The sequence below is a fragment of the Phyllobates terribilis genome, unplaced genomic scaffold (genome assembly GCF_046119375.1).
Source record: "Phyllobates terribilis strain yellow unplaced genomic scaffold, ASM4611937v1 Scaffold_11__3_contigs__length_659146591, whole genome shotgun sequence".
NCBI classification, from domain to species: domain Eukaryota; kingdom Metazoa; phylum Chordata; class Amphibia; order Anura; family Dendrobatidae; genus Phyllobates; species Phyllobates terribilis.
In genome coordinates, this window is record NW_027362771.1 from 384,136,758 (window position 1) to 384,148,717 (window position 11,960).

The following is an 11,960-nucleotide window of genomic DNA, read 5'->3' on the forward strand; positions in this document are numbered from 1 at the left end:
GTCTACTGAGTACCGCTGAAAAGCAATAAAAGACAATTTATGGGCAGGAGTGACACTGTGTCAAGAAATAAAAAGCAAATCCTTTTTATGATCTTGCAGGATTACGCTAAACTCAGAAACCATGGGGAACCCCAAAGGTCCAGAGGCCCAAAGGTTGATATTGTTAAATAGGAGAATGAGTTTAACATCTTATCAGTCCTAACTCTCACACCCAGCACGACCTGTAGTTCCTTCTCCCAGAAAGCTTGGGAAACTACTATATGAAATGAATACAGGAAAATACAGGGAAATCCTGGAGGAAAGCCTGCTGTAGTCTCCATCTGAACTAACATTTGGGGGAAGGATTATTTTGTAATACAACAACAATCCCGAACCTGAAGTTAAAGCTACGCAGAAATGCACTAACACAACCAGAAGATAGTCAGATCTAAGCCCTATTCTGAATATTTGGTAGTTCACCCATGTTCACACACAACAGTACCTAATACATGTGTCCATGTGTATACCTTCTATAGGCTCCATGCAGAACTGAATCATTATTCACATGCTGATGACTGGAGCTGAACACATTTCTTTTCAAGACTGAAAGGGTCAAAGTCTTGGTTGTTGTGGTCCGAGTGCAGAGACCTCCACTAATCGCTACATGCAGCAGAACAATTACTTTCCCTAGAGCTGTGCTCTTTAAGAAAGCTGAGGACAGACTGAAGAAAATACATTTAGATTAAATACAATAGACTTTACTTCTCTTATTAGATCTGACATTTGCTGAGCAGAGCAAAAAGTAACTTGTGCCCCCTTTTTTCTAGACACTAGTTGGTGTCTCAGGATCCATACCCCATCAAACCATAGAAAAAAAATAAATTAACTTCTTAAAAGGCATTGATTTATCAATATGTAAACTGCACACATTAGTACTTCCATTTTGTAGGTTTACATTTTTAAATTAGGGACAAGGAACAATTTTAACCATACATGTACACGGAAAATGTAGTGTTACATGCCCATCGTTCAGGCGAATGTCCATTTATGTAACACATAGATGGGTGATGTTTGCCAGAGAGAGAGCTACTGTTTGCAACAACTATCCACTTTGGCTGATAAGCGGAGTCCTGAGCGAGGTATCCCGTATATAATGTCCCCCTTTATAATGCTTTTTCTATATACATACATACTCATTTCTGTGCTCTGAGTGGGGAAAATGGAATAATCCGCTGCCAGAGACTTCAGACAGTGACTCAATTATTTTGAGAACAGAGGATCCCACAAGTTTCCAAGTCAAGTTTCCTGATCATTTTTTCTCCAGACATACCCCTATAAACATCAGAAGAACATATCCTATACATTAGGCGACCTGCCTTTCTAGCCACATTGAGGATTCTGCATAATAGTGGAAGGCAAATCCCAGCTAAGATCACAGGCACCATCTTGGATTTCTAATTTTTATTTGGAGAAAATATATATAATTCACTTGTAATGTATTGGGATTAGGCAATGCTTTGCTGTAGCATCTGCTGATATTCTCCTTTTTGAAACAAATTAGAGCATATACGTTTTTGTATTTTTTGTAATGAGTGCTCTATCTTGTTTTTGACATTAATTATAGCACGCTGACCATTTAAATTCTGATTTCATTGAAGCATAAAATACATGTTGATTATTTCGTCTTGTGACAGGAATCTTATTACTTCTGTAACAAATAAAATTGTAGACAATTGAAATATTCATTAAGACATTCACTGAGCCTCTGTCCTCCCCCGGCATTGAGCACAGCACAGAGCAGATGATCACGGCAGCTGACGTCTGTACAATCACTTGATTTACCATCACAGTCTGCTTTAATCTCTCCATCAGTTATGATTACATACTTTGCAGATTTTAAATCATAAAAAGTTTTATTTCCTAAGCTTTGAAAGTAATTGAGGAAATTAACCCAAAAGGGTAAGTTTACTGGTAATTTGCATCTTTTGAAGCTCGATTACTATTGAGCGACATGGCTTGTAATAAAGTTATTAGTTACAGCAGTAGACAAGATGCTGCAAAGTCAAAGTCATGAGAACTGAGAACTTTTTACATGACCCCTATATGCTTTACAGAATGCTTCAATAAGAATGTAACCTATTCTTTCCTATCTACCAATGCTTCTCGTCTCAATCCCTTCTGAGGCCTCACACAAAACTGGAAATTTTGAAATATGTTCATTTTACATAGTGCTACATGGTCAAGCTGTTTCTCTCATGTACCCTGACATGCGTCTTTCAATATCTTTTTACTGGTACAACCCATTAACGGAACTATTCAGGACTTAAACATTAAAGAAGTTGGCCACAAGTCTGCAGTCACTCTATGTGACTGCAGACCTTTGAATCCTCACATATTGCGTACTACGCGCTGTAAGAATTCTCCGGTGTCAGGAACAGTATGCAAACTGCGTACTTCCGGTTGCATTCCGAATAGACGTGTCCAGCCTCACTCAATACACTTGCACGTCTAGTCGGCCCATGGCCTCATGTATTCAAGTTGCATACTTGCGGTCATGCGCCTGCCACTCCCAGCACCGGAGAATTTTCACAGCATGTAAAAAATGCCTCCTTTTATTAAAAATAAGCTCTGGAGGCAGATTCTCATACACATCAGTATCCGGCCCATTGTCCTGAACAGCTCATTTACATATAAGAAAAACGTGGATTTCTCTGGAATAAGACTTCGGATCGCAGATGTCAAGATATCATTTTATTCAGCTTCCTATGACCTGCATGCCCATACAGACGGCTTAGGAAGGTTGATCCTACTCACAGATTCCCTTTAAATACATAAGATTCTACAGACATCTGCCTGCCAGTTGCTGAAGAAGGTAAAGAATAGTATTCTATAATACTAATATAACTCTGTCTACTCTTGTAGCTGCTGCCAAATTTGAATTCAAACAGTCCGCTCCTTCTCTCCTCTAACATTTATTTGTGTCAGGAGGCCCTATACACAGTTCAACAGGTTAATCTAACTAAGGGGTTTTCCCATATTAAAGATCCCATTTCAATATGTACTGGGTGTAATATTACTAATATTACTAATTACCTCCAATTAGATAATCTTTATAGTTTTTGTTTTTTTATTGCTTACACCATATCCACTGTAACACAGTCACTCAGGTTATCCAAGGTTATGGCCACTATGGCGTTCCTGACTGCAGTTGCGCATTTAGAAAGGAGTTTCTCTTATCAATTGCAGGGTTCTCCGGAGCACACATAAATTAGAGCCTGTGCAGTAGCTCCCTGCCCGGCCACCACTCCTGCTGCACATGCGTTGGAGTTTGTCTTTATCAATGTCTGGGCTCTCGGAAGCGCGCATAGTTAGAGATTGCGCAGTAGCTCCCTGCCCGGCCCCCTCACTCCGGCGTATTAGAACTGCTGTAGCGCATGCGCTTGTGCTACAGCAGTTCTAAAACGCCAGAGTGAGGGGGCCGGGCAGGGAGCTACTGCGCAGGCTCTAATTTATGTATGGTCTCAAGAACCCGGCAAGAGTAAGAGAAACTTCTTACTAACTGCGCAAGCACGGCCAGGAACTCTATAGCAATAGAAAAGAACAAACTATAAAGATTAGCTAACTGGAGGTAATTAGTAATATTACACCTAGTACATATTGAAATGAGATTAAAAAAAACTTTTAATCCAATGTGGATAGGGGCTGTAAGATCAAGGAGTGCAAAAATAGTTCTCATATACGCAAAAATTAGAAGTACAGTATGTTAAAAATTTAATTTAAGTAGAGAATAGTTTAACTAAGAATTGATGGAAGGCACTAAAAACACTTGTGAAATAAAGAATTGCTTAGAATTACAAGTCAACTTGAATGTAATAAGATTGTGTAGACTGTCAATTTATATTTACATATCACTTACATGAAATTCTAAAGAAAAATAAAGTACAAGTGTGTGAGTGTGTAGTTTTAGAAAGCTTCAAGTCAATATTTATCCTCCTGCTTATGCTCTTCATGAACTCTTGTCAAACTTATTAGCCTAGAGGCTTAAAATTGTGCTAGGTGCTTACTGCCATTTGTTCTGATTATTATTTTTTTTTACATATATTTTGTCAAAATGCAAACTAATTATTATTTTTTACAGAAAATATAGAAAATAGAAAAAAGCATTGTGCACAGAACACAATCTACATTTGTGGCTTCTTCAAACAACACCAAATTCCAAAAGCTTAGAGTGTTTCCAATCAGTTTGGCTCAGTTGTATAAAAAAAATGCTAGTTTGAAACTAGTCAAGATACATATGCAGTACTACACAAAAGTTTTAAGCAGGTGTGGAAAAAAAGCTGCAAAATAACAATGCTTTCAAAAAAAGAAATGTTAATATTATATATTTTTTTTAATTAGCAAAATGTAAAGTGAATTAATAAAAGAGAAATCTAAATCAAATCAATCTTTTGTGTGACCGCCCATTGCCTTCAAAACAGCATCAATTCTTCTAGGTACACTTGCACACGGTTTTTGAAGGAACTTATCAGGGAGGATTTTCCAAACATCTTGGAGAATTAACTACAGATCTTCCGTGGATGTTGGCTTGTGCAAATTTTTTGTAGCTGCATGTAATCCCAGACAGACGTGATGATGTTGAGATCAGGGCTATGTGGTAGTCATTTAATTACTTCCAAGAGTCCTTGTTCTTTTTTATGCTGAAGATAGTTCTTAATGACATTAGCTGTATGTTTGGGGTCATTGTCCTGCTGCAGAATAAATTGAGAGCCAATAAAATGCTTCCCTGATGGCATTGCATCATGGATAAACAGCTGCCTGTATTTCTCAGCATTGAAGCCACCAAGAAATGGGCAACGCTGAGCACCGCAGTTGCAGTGCTTGGCTAAGGATTCGGAAACTTAGTGCAACAGATCAGACACACATCATGCTTTACCCCTTCAAATCAGAAGAAGCCCAGCAGTGCCACCAGCTCAGAACTGGCAGTATCCAGTGGGACCCAGCTAAATCAATCTAATGTTTGGACAGAAGTTGTGTTCATGGTGGAATTGTGGCCAAAAGCCATGCACGAAAACATAGGAACTGGGGTGGAGAAAAGGGCAGCAGGTGCTCTGGACTGAAAAGTCAACTTGTAAATATTTGGCAAAAAAGCTGCCTTTTGTTACAGCTAAAGGGCTGGAGAGCTGTACAGTAATGAGTTTCTAGAAGCAACAGTTGGGTATGGAGGTTTCTTGCAAATTTGGGACTGGATTTGAGAAAATAGAGCTGGAGATTTGGTGAAGATGAATGGCCAAGAGAAAAATACAAGCAGATACTTATCCATTATGCAATACCATAACGTAGGTGTCTGTTTAGCAAAAATGTATTCTGCAGTAGGACAATAAGTCCAAGTATACAGCCATAAAAAAGAACAATGAGTCCAAGAAGTGATGTTATGACCCCCACAGAGCCCTGTTTTCAACTTCATCGAGTCTGTCTGGGATTAAATGAAGAGACAGAAGGTTCTGCGCCAGCCTACTTCAACAGAAGATCTGTGATTAGTTCTCCAAGATGTTTGGAACATCCTCTCTGCTGAGTTCCTTGAAAAAAGTGTACCAAGACAAATTGATGTAGTTTTGATGGCAAAGGATGGTCACGCCAAATGTTGGCTTGATTTAGAATTTTCTTCTGTTCTTTCACTTTGCATTTTGTTAATTAATACAAATTAACTATTAACACTTCTATTTTGAAAGTATTCTAACTTTGCAGTATTTTTTATACACCAGCCTAAAACTTTTGTACATTACTTTATATCATGCATGTTTCTGTTTCAGTGAGGGTGGAGTGTAGTTGTTTGTATCCATTCCCAATTTTGGCTTGAACATATAACGTTTATTAAAATTGTTTGGTTGGAGTTATCCTCTAACGTAGTGAGTCTTGACTCAAGGCCCTCTAACAGGTCACATTTTCAGGATTTCCTTAGTATTGCATAAGTGATGGATCTATTAGCAAAGCATCAGAAAATTGCATATTTAACATATCTTCAAATCATGACTTAGCAGAGGGCTTTGAGGATTTGAGTTGAGTAAATCCCCCGTCTCACATAGCGAGATCGCTAGTGAGATCGCTGCTGTGTCACGGTTTTGGTGACGCAACAGCGACCTCACCAGCGATGTCGCTATGTGTGACACTTTGCAGCGATCAGGCCCCTGCTGTGAGGTCACTGATCGCTGCAAAGTGTCCTGGACCATTTTTTGGTCGTTGCCCTCCCGCTGGTCAGCACACATCACTGTGTGTGACCAGCGGGAGCAGCGATCAGGCTGGTAACCATGATAAACAGCGAGATACTAGGGGCACACACGCACTTAGTAACCCGCTGTTTATCATGGTTACGAGCCTGCTAAAGTGAGCGGTAACCTCCCGCTCACTGTAGCAGAGTGGTAACCATGATAAACAACGGGTTACTAGGTGCGCGTGTGCCCCTAGTAACCCGATGTTTACCATGGTTACCAGCCTGCTCCTGCTTCAGCAGGCTGGTAACCAGGAGCAGGACATCGTGGAAAGATTCTTTCCACGATGTCGCTGCTCCCCTGATCGTTGGTGAACCTGCCTGTTTGACAGCTCACCAGCGACCACATAGCGACGCAGCAATGATCCCTGACAGGTCGTATCGTTGTCGGGATCGTTGCAGCGTCGCTAAGTGTGAAGGGGCCTTAACACTACTCTAAAGACTCCAATACACATTAGATAAGGGTCACCAAGCCTGTCGATTTCAGAGAATTTAAAAGTTTATGGTAACCCCACAAATCTCTCCAGACAAATAATGTCAGGAAATAGAAGGATTCAACCTGTTTCATTTCCAACAGCTGATCCTTTTGTTCTCTGCTTGGAGATAAGCCACTGCCAGCTTGATTATAGGACTCAATAATAGAGAACACAGGAGTGGATCCTGATTATGGGAGCTGGAGCTATAGATATCGGCCAAGTGATTATCCAACCGTCAGCTATTTAATGTGTAAGGCCATATTAAGAAAATCAAATCTGTCAATTATGTTTTTATTACGCATCAGCCCTTATGGGTTGGTTGGTGTCATGTGTATTCATTTTTGCAGTATGGCTAGCATTATGAAAGTCGTATAGCCAATATGTGTTCACTTTGGCAGGTATTAGATTTAGGCCATACATGTCAAACTCTGGCCCATTGGCTAAATCTGGCCCGTGCGGTGATTATATTTGGCCCACGACACCAGAACCACCACCCCTATGTGGGGCCATTATTCTGTATGGAGGACTATGTGGTGCCCATTATTCTGTATGGAGGACTATGTGGTGCCCATTATTCTGTATGGAGGACTATGTGGTGCCCATTATTCTGTATGGAGGACTATGTGGGGTCCATTATACTGTATACTGGTTGGCCAGCGACTTTTTCCAAGTTTTTCATTTTGGTCCTCTGTGTTAGAGTTTGACATCCCTGATTTAGGCAATAATTGGTTCTGTGTGATCAATATGGCTGATATTCTGTGGGCAATTGCTAGTAATATATATGTACTATAGATGATTTACTGTGACTTGCATTTTGTGGCATTATGGCTGGTAATTTGTGGCACTGCAAATGGAATTTTCTATGCAGTATGGCTGGTATTATGTAAAGACTGCAGCTGTCATAGCTGAACAATGGCTGATGCAATGTGAACAGGGATCAGTGGACAAGTTGACAGTATTGTTTGTGTTCTATGGGCAGAATTATAGGTATTATGTGGACATCGTGGGTAACATAAGCGAAGGTATCTATTTAAGACTATAACTATTTGCTAGCCTATAAGCAGATAACAGAGTGACCTGCTGATAGGGCCCCACTAATAACACATATTATGTGTGAACTCAATGGTCATGGTAATGTCGCTTATTGGACCATTGAAGGAGAGGATGTCAACGGTGCGCAGATTTGCCATGAGTGTTCTTTGTGCAGGTCTCTGCTTTTACTAAGAATTGAGGGTCCGAAACAAGATACTCTACTTTAATAACTCCAGGTTCCCTAATATTGTATTTGACAATGAGTTTTCATAATCCAATCAGCCTAAAAATAGGGAACATTGGCTACATGTAGCACAGATGACATTTTATTTGTAATACACAGAGCCATACATAGAGATTTTATACCTTTTCAAAATGTATATCTGAGCGTGAACAATATGTGTACATTTTATAAATATTAATTGACATGTAATATACTATGTTCTGAAGTAATCATACACAAATAAAAACTCAAATATAATTCCATTGACATTGTAAAAATGAATCAACACAGATGGTAAATTTCATATTCATGTGTCTTAATTTGGACATTTACATGTGAGTTTTGTACACGTAATTTGCTCATAATTTGAGTCATCAGAGTGATTGTCTACACTGCGATGCAGCAATCCCACATTCCTAAATTAAATATGCATGCTTGACAGGTATTTATCAGGTGGTAGGACACTTTACAAGAGGAGGAAAAAAGCTGTCCCAGCCAGGATTTATCAAGATCCCTATGAGCTATTTCAAGAAAGCTGAACTGTAGAAGGAGACATAGGGGCACTTTTTTAAAAACTGATGACATTTTTTTCATCTGAAATAGCAGAAGCATATGTGTCATATTTATAGAGAATGGATATTGCATGGTATCCTTTTTTCAGTCTGTGGAGGTGACTTAATTACTACAAAATACGCATCAAATTATAAATCGTACAGAACAGAAAACTGGTGTCATTGCTTTAGTAAGTCTCCTCATTGTGTTCCTGTGATAAGATTTCATTTGAGGCTACGTTCCCTCCATCCAGAGCCTGCTGCGGCCTCAACGCTGCAGAGAAGCCGCCGGCAGCTTCCGCTAAATATGCTAATGAGTGGCACCATTTTTTTTCCAAATGCGGACTTTCCTCATAGAGGTTAGGTCAATGGGGAAAGCCCACTAGCGGACCCGCCGGAGAAATTGACATGCTGCGTTCTGGAAAGAAGCGCCACATGTCAGTTTCCACGGGTGTGCCGCAGACTCAAAGTGGACATAGGATTTCTTGAAATCCCTTCCACTTTGCTGTAACTTCTGGCCTCTGCGGTTTGCACGCAGCGCAAGTGTGCTGCGTCGAATCCGCAGCGATTACTGATCTTGTGCACATAGCCTAAGTGTCTGCTTTATAGGCCCAACACCTGGACCCTACAAGTTTCTTCTGAACTAAAGTTACATCACTGTAGGGATTTAGAGCAATATATAAAGCAATTAACAAATTAATAATTTTAGTAACATACATAACATATTACTTTCTATGATAGTGAGCAACGAAAAAAGCCCAAGTTCTCAGTACAATATAGTAATTTAAAAAACAATAACAATGGTGAATGTAGTGTGGGATGTGTTAGAAAAACACCGTACTAATATTTTATGGATAGCCATGTCTTAAAGAAGCCCTCCTATGAAATTTTTTTTACTTAATCTGTGCATATGTGTATGTAATGTAGTGTGTATGTGTTATTATACTCACCTAATGCCATCTTCTCCGGGATCCAGCACCGTTCTGCTCCTCTTCTCAGTGATGTCACCGCTCTTCAAACTGTCCGGGTCACACTGCGCTCTGAGTGACCTGGAAGTGACTTTTACAATGTAAGTCTATGGAGCGTCAGAAAGAAGACCCATAGGCTTGCATTGTAGCACAGACTTCCAGCTCACGCATAGAGTGAGTAGGAGAGTCTGAAGAGCGGTGATGTCACTGAGAAGAGGAGCAGAACGGCGGTGGATCCCTGCTAGAGCACCAGTAGATGAGTAGAATAACACATACACACTACATTACATACAAAGATTTAATTAAAAAAAATCTTCATGGCAGGGCTTCTTTAAGGTATACAAAGAAAACACCAGTAATGTAGCCAGCACATGGTAAGGAGGGGAGATTCAAAAATAGATTTTGCCTTGAGACCTATGAGCCACCATAGCCACCATAGAATGGCTACATTATTGCATAATTATCAAATTATTATCTATTGTATATTTAAAAGATGAAAGTAAGGAGTTAAACATCAATGTAACACATTATTTGTAGACCATTTGGACAATCTTTTCTTAGGCTGAAGCAGCTGAGCACTTTGACCCAGCTTCTTTCATCCCCAGCGATCGGCTGTAACCCCATGGATAGCTCAATGTTGTCTCTGTCGACAGAATGTAGCAGTAAGTGGCATCCATGGAAATCGATGGATGACAATATAATACATGGCTACACTGAGTCCACCACAGCTTTTCACAGAGACTCTCATCTCTGGTTTATATAGTGGGCTTTTTGTGTGGCAGACTTCCTCAATGTTGGCAATGTGCAATTAAACGTTCAAATAGTTTATAGAAAAAAAGTTGCTAATTCACTTAAAAGATCTGACGCCATTCTGTAACAGCCTAATCATCAGGTGAGTGTATGAGGATTAGGGGGACAGTGCTGCCATCTGATGACATTCTGTGTGTCCATGGACAGAATTTAAGTGTATACAACTCTATGGGCAGCATGGTGGCTCAGTGGTTGACACTCTTGCCTTGCAGCTCTGGGTTCTTGCTTAGAGTTTGAAAGTTCTCCCAGTGTTTGGGTAGGTTTTCTCCTAATACTCTGGTTTCCTAAAATACTCCAAAAATACATTTGCTAATTTTGATTAAATAAAATTGATCTTGTGTGTTTCTGAGATTAATAATTAGCTTGTGAGAACTATTTTGGGACAGAGACCGATAAGAGTGATGACAGTATTCGTACTGTGGACTATGTTGATGCCATATAAGTAACATAAATACATATATATATATATATGTTTATATATGTGTGTGTATGTATTTGCTCTGCATTAATTCCTGATAGAGTGTTATGACATGCTGTCACATCTTTTAAACAGTGCCCTATTAATGACTGTTAACTGAGGAATAAATATGATTATTATGTAATCCAGGGCTTTACAGAATGTGTATCTCAATTCATCTATACTCACTGATTTCTGGGAAGTCTCTGAGGTCGTCACAGTTGACGCTGTTTTATATCGCATCATCTTGTTTAAATCCAGATAGTCCAAGAGTGACCCGAATGTCTGATTCTTGTATCTTCGTAGCTGCTCAGTCACTCCTCACATCTGTAAATATGTCCAAGAGTTTCAGAGACTGTCTGAGAAAGGATTTTCGCAGTGATCAGTGGAAGTCCTGTTAATTCCTCTCCACCCCTTTCCTGCTGCTGTAGATGTCCTCGACCAGTAATCCTCAGGACACAAGTGTCTGCCCTTCACTCAGCCTAATAGACAACTTCCCAGTCTTTCTTAATGCCTCGATCTCTGAACACCTGCACTGACCACTGTCATGTTGCCAAGAAACTCTCTTGCGTTGTTTTTTCTCCAGGTCATCTCACGTGGAGTTTCCTACTCGACTTGTCAGGCAGCATTCATACTTGATCCTTTAGCTGCTTACCTGGACATACGCATGTAGCAGTCAGCGACAACACCCTCCCAGCACGAAGGTGGGGCCTTGTCGTAACAATCGTTCATAATTATTAACATCTTCAATGCCAAACACTGTCTGAGAGTTTCATCCGGGGTTTATATTCATTTTGGCTCTTTAGCAACTTCTAGTGGTATTAAAAGTCTCAGAATATGTAAAACTGACCAAACACTATTTTCTTTTCTTTTTTTTTTTTATTTTACCTTAAGCATGGGACCCTTAAATAGCACAAGCAAAGTATTTTTTTAAGTGTTTTTTTTTCATGCACTGATTTTTTTTCTACATTGATGTTTTGTTTATGTTTTCTTCTTTTAGATTGTTTATTTTATTATTAGAATGGTCATCGAGGTAAATTCAGATGTGGAAGTTTCCTGACACACAACAGGTCATACAGGCACACCCTTAGAGAAGTTGACCAGGGATTCGGAGCATGCAGGCAGCACTAAAGGGCAAACAAGCACAATACACAGTGACAGCTGATAGTGCAGGCAGCTCCTGTTACCAGACCTTCCTC

The 11,960-nt window shown here is 39.8% G+C and overlaps 1 protein-coding gene across 3 annotated transcripts in view; it reads right to left on the reverse strand.

Annotated features, from left to right (window-relative positions):
* Positions 1–11,469, reverse strand: part of MYZAP (myocardial zonula adherens protein) — a 103,315-nt gene extending 91,846 nt beyond the window's left edge. The window contains exon 1 of one of the 3 annotated variants that reach the window (XM_073652979.1): positions 10,951–11,469. In XM_073652979.1, the coding sequence (XP_073509080.1) occupies positions 10,951–11,007 (57 nt within the window). In that variant the 5' untranslated portion in view covers positions 11,008–11,469. The remainder of the gene's footprint in view (positions 1–10,950) is intronic. The other 2 variants (XM_073652978.1, XM_073652980.1) reach the window with 2 other exon arrangements.
* Positions 11,470–11,960: the final 491 nt, after the last annotated feature.